At 63.0% G+C, this 18059-nt stretch overlaps 3 protein-coding genes across 8 annotated transcripts; 2 read left to right on the top strand and 1 right to left on the bottom strand.

Moving 5' to 3' along the window:
• Positions 1-161: 161 nt before the first annotated feature.
• Positions 162-12214, top strand: ENTPD2 (ectonucleoside triphosphate diphosphohydrolase 2). The gene is made up of 9 exons (XM_074845877.1): positions 162-314; positions 7144-7261; positions 7794-7944; positions 8579-8738; positions 8818-9045; positions 9464-9730; positions 9917-10036; positions 10316-10450; positions 11062-12214. Exons 1-9 carry the CDS (start codon positions 204-206, stop codon positions 11260-11262), a joined length of 1491 nt encoding a protein of 496 aa, XP_074701978.1. The 5' UTR covers positions 162-203; the 3' UTR covers positions 11263-12214.
• Positions 12160-15756, bottom strand: TMEM141 (transmembrane protein 141). Of its 6 annotated transcripts, none has more exons than XM_074845883.1 (5): positions 15539-15756; positions 15371-15437; positions 15195-15278; positions 14803-14907; positions 13860-14147 (listed from the first exon to the last, which is right to left on the bottom strand). In XM_074845883.1, the coding sequence occupies exons 1-5, from the start codon at positions 15665-15667 to the stop codon at positions 14068-14070; spliced, it is 465 nt and encodes a 154-aa protein (XP_074701984.1). In that variant the 5' UTR covers positions 15668-15756; the 3' UTR covers positions 13860-14067. The 6 variants fall into 6 exon arrangements, with proteins under 6 accessions (XP_074701985.1, XP_074701984.1, XP_074701983.1 ...); XM_074845882.1 differs by having other exon boundaries at positions 14803-14913; positions 15539-15747; XM_074845881.1 differs by having other exon boundaries at positions 14782-14907; positions 15539-15673.
• Positions 15666-18008, top strand: PAXX (PAXX non-homologous end joining factor). Its single transcript, XM_074846725.1, has 5 exons — positions 15666-15758; positions 15850-15905; positions 15982-16280; positions 16771-17434; positions 17562-18008. The coding sequence occupies exons 1-4, from the start codon at positions 15666-15668 to the stop codon at positions 17307-17309; spliced, it is 987 nt and encodes a 328-aa protein (XP_074702826.1). The 3' UTR covers positions 17310-17434; positions 17562-18008.
• Positions 18009-18059: the final 51 nt, after the last annotated feature.

The raw sequence follows: 18059 nt of genomic DNA on the forward strand, positions 1-18059 counted from the left end.
CAAGGGCAGCCGCGGGACCCGCAGCTCGGGGCCGGCCCCCCGCAGCCCGGCGGAGCCCGTGTCCCGCCCGGGTGGGCCGGGGCGGCGGTGACTCAGCCGGGAGAGGCGGGCGAGGAGGAGGAGGAGGAGGCGAGGGAGGAGGAGCAGCAGGAGCCGCCGCAGCCGCCGCAGAGCCGCTCACCTGCCCCCGCTCCGGCCCCGCCATGGCCCGCCGGGTCGCCGCCGTCCTCCTGCTCCTCGCCCTCGGCTGCCTCCTGGGCATCCTCCTGCTCTGCCTCGGCTCCGGGGACACGCGGGGGCCGCCGGGCTTCAAGGTGAGCGGGGCCGGCACGGGGGGCAGCGGGCACGGAGGGGATGGGAACCGGGCACCGGGGGGACCTGGGCTGGGGGAGCCGCAGGGAGCACCGCGATCTGCGGGATGCCCGATGCGGGAGAGGCTCCGGCATCCAGGGGATCCCCAGAGGCGGGGGAGGCCACCGGGGCTGGGGGGGCCCCGAGCTGCAGGGGGGGGGCGCAGGGAGCAGCCTCCCCGCCCCGGGCTGCCCAGGGACGGGGCTGCCCCCGGCACCAGGCCAGGAGCGAGACCCCCGGCTGCGGGGACCCCCGGCTGCGGGGACCCCCGGCTGCCCATCCCCAGCACCTCAGGCCGGCGCTTTGGGACTCTTTTGCACACACCGAAAAATAGTGATGGTGTGTCCGGATGCGGCCCCCCAGGCCAGAGCAGCCGTGTCAGCATCTGCTTCCGCAGCTCTGGCTGGGTTGGGGCACCCCTGCGCACCCCAGCATCGCCCAGCGCTCCCGAGCTTCAGCTGCATCTCCTGAGACAGCGCTGCCGGGCGAGAAATGCACTTCCCTATGAAAACGAGATGGGTTTTTTTTCTTTTTCATTGTAAATTCAGATGCTGAAAGAAGTTCCCAAACAACTTGGGAACAATCTTGTTGGCTGAGTCCCCCAGTTGACTCTTTTGCAGCCCAAGTCTTTTGTTTTAAGAAAGGCGTATTTTTTTCGATGACAGACCGAGCTATCCTGTGGGATCAGGCTCTTGTCCTGGAAAATCCAAAACCCCCTTTTTCTCATCCCAAGCAATTTGCTTGGAAACTTTCTGAGCCAGCCTGAATGCCAGATGTGTTGTCTTCTCTCCGGTTTTGTCAGATGTAATGAAGATTAGGTTGAGAAAACAAGTTGGCTTAACCAAGATGATACTCACTGCTGTTAGTATAACTAGCAATGATTAACTCTTTCCCTGTGACACCTTTCTTTGCCACCACTGCCATGTGCTGGTGCATCTTGGGCAGTGCCCTTAGCTGGTTTCAGAATGGATTTTGTCTCTTTGGACACAGGGCGATTGGACAGATCAGTACCGAGAGGCCTATGTGCAGCACTTAGGTCAGTGTGGGAAGACTTTTCCCCTCCTGATTTCAATCTGGAGCTTTGGTTTTAAGCCAGATGTATTCCCAGAAATTTAATTTAATTTTGGGGCTTTTTGTGCTTTTTCTCTCTCTGGGTGGTAGCACCTTCCAGTCTGCAGGCAGCACTTCAGTTTGGGGCTGAGCATCCCCGAACACTCACGTGGGTCCTGGCCCTGCTGACCCGCGGCTGTGCCACCTGGCCCGGTGACCTGGGCTCTTGCGCCGTTCCTGGATGTGCCAAGTGCTCCCGGGGTCCAGCACAGCGTGCGCTGAGGCGCTGCCCACCGGCGCTGCCCACCAGCGTCCCAGCAGCGCCTGGTCCTGCAGGCACCGAGGGATTTGCTTTTGCACAAAGCTCAGGGGTGTTTTGGGGATGCAAAGCTTTGTCTTAGTCTGACTCAGCCCAAAATATGCCAATGCAATTTAGAGGAGATTGATCCTGCTGTGGGGGACCCCGGGCACATCCTCCCACCCACCTGGGCAAGACGTGGTCCTTGCTGGCTCAGTCCACGTTAGCAGCAGTTGCTGAGTGATAGCACTGTTCACTGCTGAGCTGCAGCTCCATGTCTTCCCTTTGCAGCTCCTTTGCTTGGAATATAGCCCTAAAAATACCCTGGATTAGTTATTCTGCTGCTGGAGGGACTGATCCTGGGAGCGCGGTGTTCCCCTTCCCTCGTGAGCATTCCCCTTCTCTCACGGGGCTTACGGCACTGCTGCCTGATGGCTCGGAGCTGTTGCCTTCTCTTGACAACCCCTTTTTTTCCTTCTTTTGTCAAATCTCTTTACTGACCATTACAAAGCCAGCTGGGCTCTTTCCCTGCCAGCCTACCCGGGGGAGCTGCAGCTCCCACAGCAGGAAGGAAACTTGTCATAACCCACTGCAGACCTGGGGGTCCCGCAAGTCTCACTGCCCTCGAGGGAGGTGGGATGTTGTGGGGCAGGGCTGAGCCCCTGCTGCACTACGGGGCAGCCCCGAGAGCCTGCGGAGTGGGTGACTGGTGACCCAGACACAGCCACGGGGCGTGCTGCCAGGCTGCAGCAAGTTGGGCAGTTCTCAGCATCCCCCTCTGCCTCCTCCCCTGGGGTGTGGGACATTTCTGGGCAGAGCCATGCGCTCACCAGGAGCCCTGAGCCCTGCCCGTGACCTCACTGCCCCATGGCCTTTGGGGACATCACCCCCCTCTGCATCCCCTCTGCAGGGGCTTCGGGACAGAGCAGCCCTGGCTCGGGCTGGGCTGAGTGACGCTGTGGTGGGGCAGAGCCTGTGGGCCCATGGGCGACCCAGGAGGCAGCGGGGCTGGGGGTGGCACAGGGACACTGTCCCAGTATGGGGCCACGCTGGGACCCGTGTGTCCCCCAGCCCTGTGGCATTAACAGGGTCTGGACAGGGTGTCCTATTGTTAGAAAAATCCTTCTTCCCTTTGCCACCGGGAGGTGCTGGGGTTGGGGACTGTCCTGTGGGCTGGGGCCAGAGCCACAAACACGTGTGTGAGGCCCCGCCAAGCCCCGGGGCACCGTCAGCCGAGCGTGCCGGGGCAGATGAGAGGGGTGATGGGAGCCAGGCGCCAGTGTGGGAGCGTGCCAGGGCATCCTTGTGTCCCTCCAGCCCTCACTTCCACCCCGCTCATTGGCAGGCGCAGGACACGTCGGCTGGAGGAGCCGAGGGCACTGCTTATGCTGCCAATCACTAACGAGTTGGGCTTCCAGTGGGGTTCCTCCCTCCCAGGGCTTCCCATCTGCAGGGGCCCTGCCTGTGCCTGCGCCTGCCCTGCCTGTGCCCCTGTGTGGCTGCGAGCCCACAGCTCGGCCACGGCTCGTGCCTGCACGGCAGCTTGCTCTGTGCCGGGTGACACAGCGGCTCCGACGCCTGGGCATAGGGGCTGGGACAGGACAGGGGCCAGCAACATCCCAGCCCCGCTGGGGGTGACCCCGTCCCCGATTTCCGTGTGGGTGCTGGAGACGTGTGTGTACCCTCGGGTCTGGAGGAGGGGCTGGGACCTCTCCTTCATCCCTGGGGACCCTCTTGGCCATCCAGGTCTGCCTCGGCCCCTTTGTGCACACACACCTGTGCACGTGGCTTCCCCTGCTCACCGCCACCAGCACTGCCAGCGAGGACGTCTCCTCCTCAGGGACAGGCTGGGGTGCAAAACCCTGCACCCCCGGGAGTAGGGCAGAGGGGGTGGCATGAGGCCGTGGCAGCTCCTCTCATGCTGGGACAGCCAGGGAGCGAGCCGTGGCACCGGCAACTGGCTGGGCGCTGGGCACTCCCTGCGGCTGGCAGCGCCCACCGCGCTGCGGCAGTTCATGTTGTCACACATCGTTACCTTGGCTGGTCCGAGCACTGCTGCTTCCACTGCCAGGGCCGGGCCACCACCAGCTGGGGGGTCCCACGGACCATCCCATGGAGTTCTGGGGCTGCTGCCCATTTTTGCCACCCTGCACCTGGCTCTGCCCACACAGAGGCCGGGGTCAGGAGGAGAGACCCCCACCCTGACCCGCAGCGTTGGCAGCAAAGGGCACTGGGATGCGCCTGCATGGGGCAGCTGTTTCTGCAAACTGCCCTGGTGATGTCACTGTCACCCCCAACACGACACCTCCCCACCGGGCTCCCCTGGGTGTTGCCCCTCACTGCCAGCCACCCCGCGTGGGCAGCAGAGCCGCAGTTGCAGCCACGTGTGCTCCACTTGCCCAGGCCTGAGCAGGCAGCACGGCTGTCCCAGGCACGCACATGCCCACACACATGTCTGCACGGGCGCACGCTCGTGTGCGCGCCCACACACCCACACATGCACACCCACCTAAACGCGTGTACGCACAGACACGCACCCACGTGCACACAAACACATCGGCACACCCGTGGGCATGTACACCTCCCCCATGCACCCCCACGGGCGTGCACCCCCCCCACATGCAACCCCCACACATGTGCAACCCCCTGCCAGCTCTCCATGGGGCTGGAAGCAGGGCCCGGCTGAGCCAGCCCTGGCGAAGGCAGGAGAAAATCCCCTGAACCAACGGAGCTGGTGCAGGGTCTGGAGCACAGGTCTGATGGGGAGCGGCTGAGGGAACTGGGGGGGTTTAGTCTGGAGAAGAGGAGGCTGAGGGGAGACCTCATGGCCCTCTACAACTCCCTGAAAGGAGGGTGCAGAGAGGGGGGATGAGTCTCTTGAGCCAAGGAACCAGCGCCAGGACAAGAGGGAATGGCCTCAAGCTGCGCCAGGGCAGGGTCAGACTGGCTCTTAGGAAGGATTTCTTTGCAGAAGGGGTTGTTGGGCGTTGGAATGGGCTGCCCAGGGCAGGGGGGGAGTCCCCATCCCTGGAGGGGTTGAAGAGTCGGGTTGACCCAGCGCTGAGGGACCTGGTGGAGTTGGGAACGGTCAGTGTGAGGTTAATGGTTGGACTGGAGGAGCTTCAAGGTCCTTTCCAACCGAGGTGATTCTGGGATTCTGTGAACCAGGTTTCCCCCCACTACAGACATGTGGGCTTGCCCTGCCCACCCTGCATCCAGCCGTGTGTCCAAGCTCCCGTGGCTGTGGCGCAGGGTCAGTCTGGCATCCCCACGCTGCTCTTCCTGGGCTGTCCCCATTCCTGGTGTGTGGCACCAGGTGTCCCCGGTGCTGCGGGTCATCCTCCCTGCCTCCTGCTCCAGCAGTTCTTAGCCCCTGCCACTCCACAGAGATCCCCATCTCCAGCCTCACCCCCCTTCCACGGGCTGCAGCCCCCCACATGTCATCCCAGGCTGGGAGCCACTCCTGGGGTCCCAGCTGTGCTCGGCCTTGGGTTTGGGGGTGACCTGTTGGTACTTTCCCTTTGGGGACAGCGTTGTCACCCTGCTAATGCTACTGTCACTCCGCGTGATATCTGGGGTGGCGCGGAGGTGGCATGGTGCCCTGCAAGGACACCGGGGACATCTGCATGGTGGCCACAGGGTGCATGGTCACACTTGTGGCAGAGGCAGGCAGGGGGATCTCCCCAGGGACCCCTCGTGGGGACGCCAGCACCCACCCGCGAGGGCTGGGGCAGTTAAGGGGACGTGCTGAGGGGACTGTGGGGCTGGGAGCCAGTGGTGATGTGCCAGCGGGCATGCCCTGGGACAGACAGCTTCACGGGGGCAGACTCAGCATCCTTTAGTGCTTGGGCTTGTGCCTGGCAAGTGTTTGCCCACCCAGCAGTGCAGAGGGTGCCCATGGGGCCCCGGGGCAGGCAGATGAGGCAGAGGGTGCTATGGTGAGGAAGGACTGGGGGGACACTCAGTGCCAGGGGGTGCACGGCCCACAGCACAGTGGGCACAGGGGGGAGCTGAGAGCCTCCCCGAGGCTGCCCAGGGCACTGACCCCAGCACCCAGCCAGACTGGGGGTCCTGCTCCCCACCTTTTGTGCTTTAGAGCAGCAGTTGGGGGGGGGGGGGGGGCACTGTCAGAGTCCCCTCCTCCTCTCTGCAGGGTTCAGCATTTCTGGGAGCTGCTCCCCCACACCAGTGCTGTGACACACAAACCCCAGTCTAGCCACAGGTGGGGATTCTCTGCTGGCTTGTAGCTTTTGGCCCAGGGCATGTGACAAGCTCCTGACAGTTAATGGGAGCTGGAGGAGGCTGGAGGGGGGTCACCCATTGGCAATGGTTCCCTGGGGGTACCGCTGGTGTGGGGCCATGGGGGAATGGGGGTTGCCTATAAGCAGGGAACCCAGGCGTCCCTGCCTGTGCCCTGATACTTTATTTCTGCTGCCTGAGCTGGCCCAAACCCAACCCTGCAGCCACCCGGGCTGGAGGCTGCTCTGCCGCTGGCGGGGACAGGGATGGGGACAGGGATGGGACCAGGGCACCCACCAGGCAGGGCTGGGGTGGCTCCTGGGTGCTGGGGAGGGAGAGGAGCTGGCTGCCCCAGCCCTGGGGCTCCACCCGGGTCTGGGCAGGGCAGGCAGCAGACAGAGCCTTTGCACAAGCCAGATTAAAGCCTTAAGTGGTTTCACTGCAGAGATGCTCAGCTGGGGCAGCGCTGGATCCTGCCTCGCTTTCCAAAGACTCGCAGCCTCCTCTCCGGCAGAGAGGCAGCCCCAGCTCCGGTGGGGGCACGGAGAGGGCCAGCGCAGGCAGCCCTGAGCCTGCAGATGGCAGGGGGTGAGGCAGAAGGGTCCGCCCGGCGGGGCTGAAGGCCCGTCCCTGGGAGCTGGGTGACCTTGTTTGGCAGGAGGGAGCGGGGTTATTTATAGCCGGAGAATGGCCGAGCCATACAAGGACGGGAGGGATGAGGTGCCTGGCTGCCCTTCTTTGGCGAGCTGCATCCCTGAGGGGCCACTCCCAGGTGTCCCTCTCCCCTGCATTGGCCCCAGGGACCTTCTGGCACGGCTCAGCACAGCTGCCCGCTGGCCAGGAGGATGCTGTGGGGAGATGGGGGCAAGCAGCGGGGGAAGAGCCTCCCAGTCTGTGCTCAAGGAGGCAAGGGGGTCCCCATGCCCAAAGAGCCAGAGTCCCTGTGCTGTGCCAGGCGGTGGGGTGACCAGTATCCCGGGCTGGGGAAAGCGCCTGCTCCCAGTCACATCCTGGGCAGGGCCCTGTGCAGGCAGGGGACACCTCTGCCAGAAAATGCCCTTGAAGCTGCCGGGCAGGTCACTGCCAGGACAGGAGCGGCCAGCCACGGCGGGTTGTTGAGCCCCAGTGCCTTCCTTCGGGATGGCCTGGGGCAGCTGGGGGGTCTCCTGCCTCTGGACCTGACCCCCTGCCTCCTCCCCCCGCAGTATGGCATCGTGCTGGACGCCGGCTCCTCCCATACAGCCATGTTCATCTACAAGTGGCCTGCAGACAAGGAGAACGACACCGGGGTGGTCAGCGAGCACAGCATGTGTGATGTGGAGGGTAAGGACTGTCCCAGTCCCCAGGGACCAGTGGCTGGTGGCAGGGTCTGTCACATCCCCTGAGGGCAGGGCACCGTGATGGTGCAAATGCCCTTGCAATGTCCAGCTGCCTCTCTGTGTGTTCACCAGCGCAGTGAGGTGTTACAAGGGGTCCAGCTCTGTTCCCAAAACCTCGCCCATTTCCCCCCACAAGGCTTGCAGCCATGCATGCCTGTGGTTTATCTTTTCTTGGCATGTGTTGAACCGCCAGGAAACAATTCGGGTCCCTGCGTAGCCCAGTGAGGAGCGAGAGATGGTTTCCCACCCTCCATTTAAGCCACCCTTCCCAGGCTGTCAGCCAGTGGGGGATGTGGCGTGGGCAGGGAGATGTGGCTGGACGCTGGATGGCTCCATGCCCACAGAAACCTGCAGCACCTGCCTTTTGAAAAGCCTGGGAGGAGCAAAGCTGCCCACCAAGCATCTTCCCACCAAGCTTCTGCCCACTGAGCTTCTGCCCACCCCCCCCAGGGAGCAATGCTGTTTTCTTTCTACAGGTCCTGGCATCTCCAGCTACAGCTCCAACCCTCCAGCTGCCGGGACAAGCCTGGTGCACTGCCTCAACCAGGGTCTGAGAGATGTGCCCAAGGAGAAGCAGGCGGGCACCCCACTCTACCTGGGTGCCACAGCCGGCATGCGCCTGCTCAAGTGAGTGCTTGCTCTGGCCGTGCCAGCTGCCTGGCCCCAAACACTGCCCGGGATGCCCATGGCAGGGCTGGAGATGGTGAAGGACAGCTGTGGTGTTGCCCCTTTGCCAGGCGAAGCTCCTAACCCTCCCAGCTGCCTGGCTCCATGTCCCTTGCAGAGGTGCTCCTGCCTTTCAGAGCAGGAGATGCTCTGCAGGGCACAGCCAGCACATGTCTGGGTGGAAAGGGGCTGGTGTGGGGCCAGCACCAGGATAACCCACCCAGTCTTTTTGTCCAGCCATGGGGAAAGTCCCCCTGCACCCATCGGCAGCCTGATGGGATGCAGTGAGACTAATTGCCCCATGGAAACCACACAGAGAAGGGAGTCGTGCCCCCCTCACCCAGCCACGGGATATGGCTCAGGAGGAGGGAGCACACCCTCGTCCCTGCTGCCTGCCTCCTTCTCCGGCAGAGACAAGGGGAATTAGCTGGGTTTTTGGGGGGACATCCCCACAGGTACCTGGGTGAGGACCCACCTATCTCCAGCCCCATGTGCCGTGGCAGGGCCAGGCCCCGAGGGCTTTGCGAGCAGCGGGGGCTCCGCTCGCAGCACCCCGGTGCAGCCCTGCCACTCTGCCCTCTCGCCTGGCCCGCAGCATCGCGAACCCCCAGGCTTCAGACGCCGTCCTCAGCGCCGTGGAGGCCACACTGAAGTCATACCCCTTCAATTTCCGGGGGGCAAAGATCCTGTCAGGGGAAGAGGAAGGGGTCTTCGGCTGGGTCACTGCAAACTACCTCCTGGAGAACTTCATCAAGGTGGGCAGGGGATCCCAGCAGGGACGGCTGTTCCCCAGCTTATCACAGCCTTACACCCGTTCTTGTCTTCCTTGCTCAGCGTGGGTGGCTTGGGGAATGGATCCAGCCCCAGAAGAAGACCCTGGGGGCCCTGGACTTCGGGGGCGCTTCCACACAGATCACCTTTGAAAGCAGGGACACCATCGAAGACCCCAGGAACGAGGTGATGCTGAAGCTGTACGGCCAGGTGTACAAAGTGTACACCCACAGCTTCCTCTGCTACGGAAGAGACCAGGTCCTCAAGAGGCTGCTCTCGAAGCTCCTCCAGGTACCAGCATGTGCTTGACAGGCACACCAGCTGTCATCACCCCACACAGGGTGCCTCCTCACCCTGGTGTTTGTACAGGGCTGTCCCCCAGCCCTGGCTCTGGGACAGCCCCACAGGGCTGGCTGCACATCTTTCCCAGTCAGCTCTTGTGTTTTGCCCCCGACCCTCTCCTGTGGTCCCAGGACTTCCTCCCACTCTCTCCATAAGTTGTTGTACCCCTCAGCCAGAGCTGAGACGTCCCGAGTCATCTTGAGACACTTGTGGCAACTGCCAGCTCCGCATCCCGCTGCCCAAGCTCCTCTGCATCCCCCCGGCAGGGAAACGGAGGCAGGCAGGCGATGGCAGGGCTGCTGTGCAGCGCTGGGGGAGCCGGGGCTACGGCACGGCTCACGAGTCCCGTGCATCGCTTCTCTGGCAGGCTGAGAGCTACCAAGCAACTGTCCCCCATCCCTGCTGGCCCACGGGCTACCACAAGAGCCTGTCACTGAGCAGTGTCTACGACAGCCCCTGCACAGAGAAGGAGAGGCCAAGCCTTGCCCTCAACACCACCGTCACTGTGGTTGGCACCGGGAACGGGAGCCTCTGCGCTCTGCACATCAACAAGCTCTTCGACTTCACCACCTGCTCCTTCTCCCACTGCTCCTTCGACGGCATTTTCCAGCCAGAGGTTTCAGGAAACTTCATTGTAAGTCCTGGCATGGAGCGGCGTGGTGGCCTGGCTGCTGGGTGTGCCGGTGTCCCCAGCCCCTGCCATCACAAGGTGGCAAAGCGAGGGCAGTCGCTTCTGCGCACCGTGCCAGTCAGAGCAGCTGCTCGTGGTGAGGGGGTTTGTTCCCGGCCTGTCCCACGGCTGCCTCCTTTCTTCCATCAGGCCTTCTCTGCCTTCTTCTACACGGTGGACTTCATCCAGACAGTGATGGGGAGATCCGTGCACTTGCCCAGCGACCTGAAGGATGCTGCTGAGACCATCTGTGCCACCAGCTGGAGTGAGGTGGGCTCCAGAGACACCGCGGGGAGGAGAGGGCTACTTCATGTGGGGCATCACCTGGGCTCTGAGAGCAGCCCTTGGAGGGGGCTGGGTGTCCTGGCACCCATGGAGTAGGGGGAGGGTGTGTGATGGCTCCTACATGGGACCAGGAGAGGCTCAGGTAAGTATGGGCAGGGCCTTGGCCAGCCAGATGCAACCACCCAGAGCTTCAGGCTACAGAAACAAAGCCCAGGCCCTGCTGGCTTGACCCTTTTTCTCTCTCCCTCCATGCATCCCATCCAGCTGCTCCAGAAAGCCCCCAAGCTGGAGAAGAGGCTGGCAGATTACTGCGCTGTCAGCATATTTGTTTATTTGCTCACCACCAAAGGCTACAACTTCAACAACCATTCCTTCCCCAACATTGCCTTCCAAAAGAAGGTGAGTAACACCAGAGCACATACTCATCCCACGGTATCTGTTTGGAGTTAGGCCAAAAAGCCCTGCAGGAGAGATGATCCCATACCAAGAAAGAGCCAAGCAATCTGAGGGAAGATCTTGGGGAACAGGGCCAGGACGGGACTCCCAGTTTTTGGGTGGATCTTCTGGGAGATGGAAAAAAATGAGCTGAGCTGACTGTAGGGTGGTCACATAGACAGGAATTTGAAGGTCCTCTAGGTCCTTCCTTGGCCCTCAAGACACCAGCCATCTCAAAAAACTCTTTGCTCTAGTTTGTTGGGAAGTTATCTCAGGGCAGGAGCCCACCTTTGCCAAGTCTCCTCACCTACATGAGTCACAGGATGGGCAGCGAGATTAGGACTGGCCTGAGTAGACAAGATCCTGCTCCCATCAGATGAGCCCAGCTCAGCATGGGATGGTCACTGCTTTGTCCCTGGGCTGGCTGGACCCATAGGCAAACAAGGGCTCAGGGTGTTGTGGACTGCCCCAAACCCCTCTCCTGCATTGGGCTGACAGATGATCCCTGGAAGGTCTCTTGATGGCCATGGAGCTGGGTTGACCACGGTGGTGACCATGCCATGCTGTTCCCACAGGCAGGAGAAACCTCCATCGGCTGGGCCCTGGGCTACATGCTAAACCTCACCAACATGATCCCAGCGGAGAAGCCCTCTTCCCACAAAAGCATGCTGTACAACTACTGGGTCATCCTCATCCTGCTCTTTGTGGTCACCACCCTGACGTCTCTGGTGACTGCCATCTGCCTGCTCCGGCGCAGCAAGTCCCTCACAATCTAATGGCAGGGACATGGTGGGTCTTGTCTGCAGGACCCAGCACCATCCTTTCTGCTGGCGTCTCCATGGCCTGAACACTTGGGATGCAGCAAGTGCTCAGAGATGTCCTCCTCCAATACCCAATGCTGCCTGTCCCAGAAGGAAAGCAGTCCCATTTTGCCCTCCCCTTGCTTTCAAGCTGCAGGAAAGGGGGGGACAGAAGAGGACCACTGGCCATGCAGGAGAATGGCTTAAGGGTTTCCAAGTGCTACTCAGGGATGGACCCCGGACCAGCCTTGGGATGTGGATGTTCAGACCTGGGGAACCTTTCTGCTGCCAGACCTGGGCTGGACCGGGCCAGCGAGTCCAGACAAGAGCATGATTTATTTTCATGTGCATGGGGTGGGCGGGGAGTATTACTTATGCTAGTCCTTATAGCTGACCTCACTAGCCTGTCCCTGGAGCATCAGCCCTGCCTCCTGGGGAGCTTTGGGCATCACTTAGAGCCTCTGCTGTCTTTCTGGCCAATGCACAAACCCCACTGACCTTCCCAAGGGCCAGATCTTGGCCTGGACTTCTACCGGCCTCAGCACAGGGTCAGCAACAACCAGAAGTGGGCAGCAAGCAGCAGGTCCCCCTCCATCAACCAGACATGGTGCCTTCCCCATTCCTATGGTTCCTAAGCCAGTGTCGCCTTTGCCACAGCCAGAGCCTCCTCTGTCCCCCGTCAATGGCACAAAAAGTCCCCATAGCTCCCTGGTGCAGGGCCGTGGCAGTGCAGAGGTGGTGGGCTTGCTGCAGGAGTGGGGCCTTGCACTGCTTTAGGACTTGAGCCCTGTATCACCCCATGTCAGGCAGCTGGGAGGATGAGCCTTCATTTCCAAATGAGTAAAAACAGGGACATGCAAACACACAGAAGGTTTGGTTTTGTTTGGTTGGGTTTTTTTTATAATCAGAAATAAATCTTTGTAACCACTCTTGTGGCTCTGTGGCTTTTGATCAGCAACAGGCCCATCAAGCCTGGTTGTCTTGCAGGGGTAGAGCCACTTACGGGCTCTGCTCGGACACAGCTGCAGGTCAGGCTCTGCGTGAAGGTCTCAATCCCCTCAGCCCGCCCAGTGCTGAGTCACCAGCACAGCTCTGCCAATCTGGAAAGTCCCCCAAGACGGACCAAGATGGGCTTGAAACCTCACTGCAGACTCAGGCCCACCTGGAGGTGGAAGTCTCAACCAGTCGTGGTTGTGAAGTTGAGGTCTCACAAGCACCAGAGGTCCAGTCAGCCCAAAGGCGTGAGCGGGCAGTGCTCAAGCTGACCCTGTCCCACACGGTCACGGCTGCGCTCACGGCCACAGCCTTCACACGAGGACAAGTTGGGAGCCTCTGCCCCAGGGTCTGGTACCAGGCAGGGCAGGGGAGCAGCCCGCAGACTTGGCCATTCGTTCATGCAGTCGCTGGCAGCTCAGAGGCCCCACGGCACGTGTCCAGCCACCGGCCGCTGCACGGGGCCCGTCCCGATTCCTCCAGCCCATCTGGAAAGAGCCTCTGGCCCCGCCGCGCTCCTCTGCGCACCCCAGGACAGGAGCAGCTTTAGCCAGCTGCGGTTTCTCGCTGCCATCCTCGCTCTCGCAGGCAGCACAAGCTCTGCTCCATGGGTTTGCTCACTTACCGACACCTTCCCCTGCTCCAGCCGAGCTCCCGGTGCACCGTGCTTGGCTTAACCTGCCCATTCCCCGCAGCCACGCTGCTTTTAGCTGTTCCACTGCCTGCTCCCCATTCTCTCTGCGCAGGGCAAACACGTTCAGATGATGTTCTGAGCCCCCAAACCCAGCTTCCTCCCTGGGCCCCCCGCCCCCCATCTGCTCAGCACAGGGACTCCCTCCCGTGGCGAGGCTCAGGGACTGTCTCTGCTCCGAAACAGGAAACATTTCTGGTCTCTCAAGCTGAAACGCTGCTGCTCTGCTCCAAGAAACCAGTTAGCTTCCAGAATCCAGGCTGGGTTTCCCCTTCTAAGAAATTCAGCTGCAGCTGAATCAGAGCTGGACAGCCACCAAGCACAGCCAGTTTGCCCTAACCATGACTTGGGGTTTGCTATTAGGAAGGAATGAAGTGAAAGAGGCTCCCTAATCTTCCCCCGTGCCCCTCTGGGTGCGCGGGATTCATGACAACACCATTCCTTTGCTGGCTGGTTACAGATCTGCATGGAGAGTCCGGGACTGGCCAGGTGACATGTCCCGAGAGCACAGTGGCACAGAGGGGCTCTGGGCACACGTGCACCCCCTCTGCAGGGGCAGAGGACACCCCCAGAGGCCATGCAGCTGCAGGGCTCAGCGCAGCCCCACGCAGGCAGGCGAGAAAAGCCTTGCTGCTATGGGGGCAGAGGCACTGTGACTGCCTGGGGTCAAGAAACAGTACAACAGCTCTGCCCTCTCACAGCTTAGCCCAGGCCCATCCCTGCCCACAGTGATTTCACGGCCCTGCGCTGTTGGATTGCCAATGCCACGGTCTCAGAAGAACCAGAGCTCCAACATTTACTGCAGAGTTTGCCTCAGGGTGACATCTACCACCCGCACCCCAGCTGTTCCTGTCCCACCGCCAGCCTTCAATTTGCCCACACCGAGTGCTTTCGGCTCCCGACTTTTATTGTACCCTCCCATGTGCAATGTTCAGAGGCCACCCCAGGGGAGGCAGCGATCCCCACCGTGCCTCCACCGTGCTCGCACTGCAGGATCGATTCATTCGAGCTCCTGGGCAGGGCCACCAGTCTCACAGGCAGGCTGGGCAGGCAGGAGGGGTGAAGCAGGTCACGGGCATGGTGCAGTGCTCTGCCAGCTACTCCACAACATCCCCGTACTTGTTTCTCCTCACTGGCGGTGCCACGTTCTCTCTGTCCTCTGGGCTGGGCAGATTTTCTGCAACAGAAAGAACAAGCTCCCTGGACCCCTGACTATCCTGGCATGTTTGCCAGGGGCAGGGCAGAGAGCCACAGAGCCCTCGTGAAGCATTTAAAGCCTCTTCAGTTAGGCCCAGCTTTAGGAGCTTATGATACCAGTGGGAGAAAGCAGCCAGCAGCCATAGGAACCACCCCCCTCCAGCTCTGCTCACCACATGGAGCAACAGGTTGGTAGGGGTTTACTGCCTCCCTCCATCCCCTACCCTCTTCTTCCTCTTCCAAACAAGCCCTTCACGCTGGCTCTTGTGAATGCACAAAGCAGGCAGGGCAGCAGGCAGAGGCAAGCACTCCCACCCCCCGCTGCCAGCCCTGCCCAGGTATCTGCAGTGCAGGTGGTGGGTCCGGAGCACGGGGAGACACGGGAGCCAGGAAACCAGGTGGGATGCTCCGGCCACCCGAGCGCTGCTCCCATCCATCCCAGGCGCCTGCTCCCGTCCCTCAGCTGCAGGGTGGCAGCGCAGCAGTTATAGGGGGATTTTGGCAATGACACAGTCACCAGCTTGATTATGAGGCAGGAACAGCAAATTGTTGCAGCAGGGAAGAACCAGGCATGACAAGCCCAGGGAAAGCAGCAGGGAGAGATGTGAAGGTACCTGTGGGCTGAGCCACCCTACCAGCCGTGGTGAGCTCCTGCGGGGACTGGCCTGTCTCCAGATAAAGCCAGAAGTCGGAGCATTTCTGTGTCTCAGCTCTGGTTACCACGTAGCTGGCAACAGACCCTGCGGCTGAAGAGACCAAGATGCTCCCAAGAGCGCCGGCAGCGAAGGCTGGGAACGCACCCGCCAGCCGAGGAGCTGCTGCCTGCGAGCGGGCCCCGAGCCCCCAGGGCCAGGGGTGCGGCAGAGCCGGGGGGGCGAGTCCCGCAGGCAGCGGACAAAGAGCCCTTGTGCTGCGGCACGGCCCGGTCCTGCCGCCGCCCCGCTCCCGGCGGCAGGGCCGGGGTACAGGCAGGGCCGGGAAGGGGCACGGGCCGGGGTACGGGCAGGGGCACGGGCAGGGCGCTCACCCGCGGCCAGCAGCAGGCTCCACTGCGGGCGGTGCGGCAGCTTCCTGAGCAACAGCTTCTGCGCGGCGAAGGCGGCCCCGCTGCCTGCCCACACCGGGGGCCGGACACCGTTACCGGCCACGGCCCCGCCGGGCCGCCCCCCGCGCTGCCCACAGCCCCCCCCGGCCGGGCCGTACCTGCCAGGAAGGTGCCGATGCCCTTCAGGAAGGCGTGGGACTGGCAGGCCGCGTACTGCTGCAGCGCCTGCGGGGACACCCTCAGCGCGGGGCGCCGGACCCCCGCTGCCCGCACCGGCCCCCTCGGCCCCGGTCCCCCCGCTGCCCCCACCCCGGCACGGGGCGTACCGGGTGCTTGGCGGCCACGCTGTCCTCCACCCGCCGCAGCCCCAGGGTGACCATGGCGGGGCGGAAGGGCCCCAGTGCCGGGGAGGGCCCCGCGGGCCGCGCCCCCGCCCCTTCCGGCGCTGCCGCCATGGCGGAGCCGGCCGGGCCCTTCCACCTGCTGCGGGCCGGGCCGGGCCGGTACCTCTGCTACTGCCTGCCCGGCCCCGGCCCCGGCGGCACCGTCTAGTGAGTGCGGGAGGGGGCCGGGAGCGGGGCCGGAGCGGGGCCGGGCGGCTCCAGCCCCGCCTGAGCCGCTGCCCCCCGCAGTGTGACCGACGCGCTGGAGGTCTGGGCCGCGGAGCTCGGCGCCCGCCCGCCGCTCGGCTGCGTATGTACCGGGGGGGGGGGGGCGGCGGGGCCGGGGCCGGGAGGGGCCGTTTCGGGACTCGCTCTCTCCTCCGCAGCGCTGCCAGCCCGAGGAGCACGGCTCGAAGCTCAGGTGGGTGCCGCGGCCGCGGGGACCCGGCCCCTGGGCCGAGGGTCGCGCTGAGCCGGCCCCGCCCGCGCAGGGAGGCCCTGGGGCGGGGGGCTGCGGCGCTGAGCCTGGCGGGGGCTCCGGCCACGCTGCAGCTGCGGGAGGAGGCGGCCCGGTGCTCGGCGCTGGATCTCGTCAAGCTGCCCGGCGGCGAGGCGAGGAGCCAGCTCCAGGGGCTGGTGTTCGGCATGGCGAGGCGCATCGAGAGCCTGGAGGAGCGCTTGGAAGGTCCGTGGGGGGGTCTGGGGGAGGGCAAAGGCAGGAGGAGGGTGGGCAGCCCCCCGCCACCTTTGCCGTGTCACCCCCCCTAGCCCAGAAGTGCCCCGGGTGACCCAGCTCGGGCGGCTTCTCCTGGCTGAGCCGGGGGGGCTGGCTGGGAGGGCTGGCAGCAGGACTGCTGCCTTCTCTGGCCGGTTTGGGCTGGCCAGGGTCTGCGCTGCCCGCCTGGGACTGAAGAGATCCTGCACGAGAGCAGAGGATGCAGCACTGTGTCTCTGTGCACAAACACAACCTTGTCCCTGTGCCAGCACCGCACCATCGCCTCTGTGTGGGGGAGATGCCTTATTTTAGGGGTCTAGGAAGATCCTGGGGCAGCAGCAGCCTGGGTGGGAGTGCTGGGAGGAACGTGGCTCAGTGGAGGGAGGTTGCTGGGAAGGCTGGGGGGCTGCATGCCGTGTTGGGGTGCCACAAGCTGTGGCTCTGGTTCCTGTCTTGGCAGCGGCAGAGACACTGGCATCTTCCTGCAGCCCTGAGAAGAACACTGCCCGGAGCCAGCAGCTCTTCCTGCCAGGTAGGCAATTGCCAGGGGACACCTCTCCTGGTCTCGCTGCTTGTTTGCCTTCTCTTCCCCAGGAACCTGCTGGTCCTGTGTCCACGTGCTCGTCAGGACACCCTGAGTCCCCTCGACTGTGTGGCTGCTGTCAGCTGTCCCGCTGTTCTGGTGCCTTCCTGGTACAGAAGGGGCCAGGGCTCAGCACGGTGGCTCTCGGGGTGTCTGGGGTGCACTGTGCTCAGGTCGGATGCCAGGCATGGCCAGGCAGGTTACTCACTAGCCTCCAGGAGGTCAGGCTTCGCTGTTCTTCCAGGCTGGGGGCCATGGCAGGTCCATGGCTCCCTGCCGTGCTGGGAGAGGAGACCAGGCTTGGCCCTTCCTCACCTGCCACGGATGGTGGGCCTGCCGGGCTGGGCTGCTGGGGGCTCACCCTGGGCATGGAGGGGCTTGCAGGGCTGCCAGAGCAACTAGCTGACCTTTTGTAATCCCCATCCTGCCTGTCCCTGGCTGAGGCAGACCCCAGCCCCAGGAAGAACAGGAGTGCTGGCTCGGTTTTGCTAGCCAAGAGGAAGATCCCGGGAGAGTCTCTTATTAACCCTGGCTTCAAAAGGTCAGTGCTGCTCCCAGGCCCAGTGCTGGGGCTGGGCTGTGTGGAGACCCAGTGGACTCTGCTCGGTAGCTACATGGGAGCAGGCTGTGGGGCTTTGGGCTCTGATGCTTCCTCCATCTCCTTCTAGCAAGAAGGCACCGTCTGGAGTGGATTTTGAAGACTCCTGACCTGTGCTGTCCCATCCCCTGATGCCCAGAGCCTCATCAACCGCGAGTGTGGCTGGTGGAGGTTTTGCTGCACCCTGGGCGTGCCAAGCCCCTTGCGCCTGGAGAGGTGGACGAGGCAAGCGTGACCCAGAGGGCTGGAGCCTGGCAGGCCTGCGCAGGCAGCAGATCCTCAGCTGGTGTGGCAGGGCCATTGTGGGGACAGATGGGGCAGGGGTAACAGGAGTGGTGGCTTTTCTCCCTGCAGCTCTTCCCTGCTGGCAGGGGCCACCTCTCTACCTCACTTGCCTTGAATTGGTGGGGTTTTTAAAGAGCTTTTATATCACCGTGTAAGGAAAAGATTGCCTGTGCTTAACTTATTGCCAGTAAAGGTGGTTTTAGCCAACCGGTCTCTAGGAACCGGGACAGTGTGGGTGTGTTGATCCATTCTGCCTTTCCCTTGCTCAGGAACCCTGTGGCCA

Source organism: Strix aluco, chromosome 20, assembly GCF_031877795.1.
Source record: "Strix aluco isolate bStrAlu1 chromosome 20, bStrAlu1.hap1, whole genome shotgun sequence".
NCBI classification, from domain to species: Eukaryota; Metazoa; Chordata; class Aves; order Strigiformes; family Strigidae; genus Strix; species Strix aluco.

Excerpts from the sequence above, each read along its gene's own strand:
- TMEM141 (XM_074845881.1), bottom strand. The coding sequence starts at position 15,667 with ATGGCGGCAGCGCCGGAAGGGGCGGGGGCGCGGCCCGCGGGGCCCTCC. Across the intron at positions 15,438-15,538 it reads GCGTGGCCGCCAAGCACCCG|GCGCTGCAGCAGTACGCGGC; the intron begins GTACGCCCCGTG and ends GTGTCCCCGCAG. Across the intron at positions 14,908-15,194 it reads GAGCCTGCTGCTGGCCGCGG|GGTCTGTTGCCAGCTACGTG; the intron begins GTGAGCGCCCTG and ends CTTCAGCCGCAG.
- PAXX (XM_074846725.1), top strand. The coding sequence starts at position 15,666 with ATGGCGGAGCCGGCCGGGCCCTTCCACCTGCTGCGGGCCGGGCCGGGC. Across the intron at positions 15,759-15,849 it reads GCCCCGGCCCCGGCGGCACC|CCGACGCGCTGGAGGTCTGG; the intron begins GTCTAGTGAGTG and ends CCCGCAGTGTGA. Across the intron at positions 16,281-16,770 it reads CCTGGAGGAGCGCTTGGAAG|CGGCAGAGACACTGGCATCT; the intron begins GTCCGTGGGGGG and ends CTGTCTTGGCAG.
- ENTPD2 (XM_074845877.1), top strand. The coding sequence starts at position 204 with ATGGCCCGCCGGGTCGCCGCCGTCCTCCTGCTCCTCGCCCTCGGCTGC. Across the intron at positions 315-7,143 it reads GGGGGCCGCCGGGCTTCAAG|TATGGCATCGTGCTGGACGC; the intron begins GTGAGCGGGGCC and ends CTCCCCCCGCAG. Across the intron at positions 9,046-9,463 it reads TGCTCTCGAAGCTCCTCCAG|GCTGAGAGCTACCAAGCAAC; the intron begins GTACCAGCATGT and ends CTTCTCTGGCAG.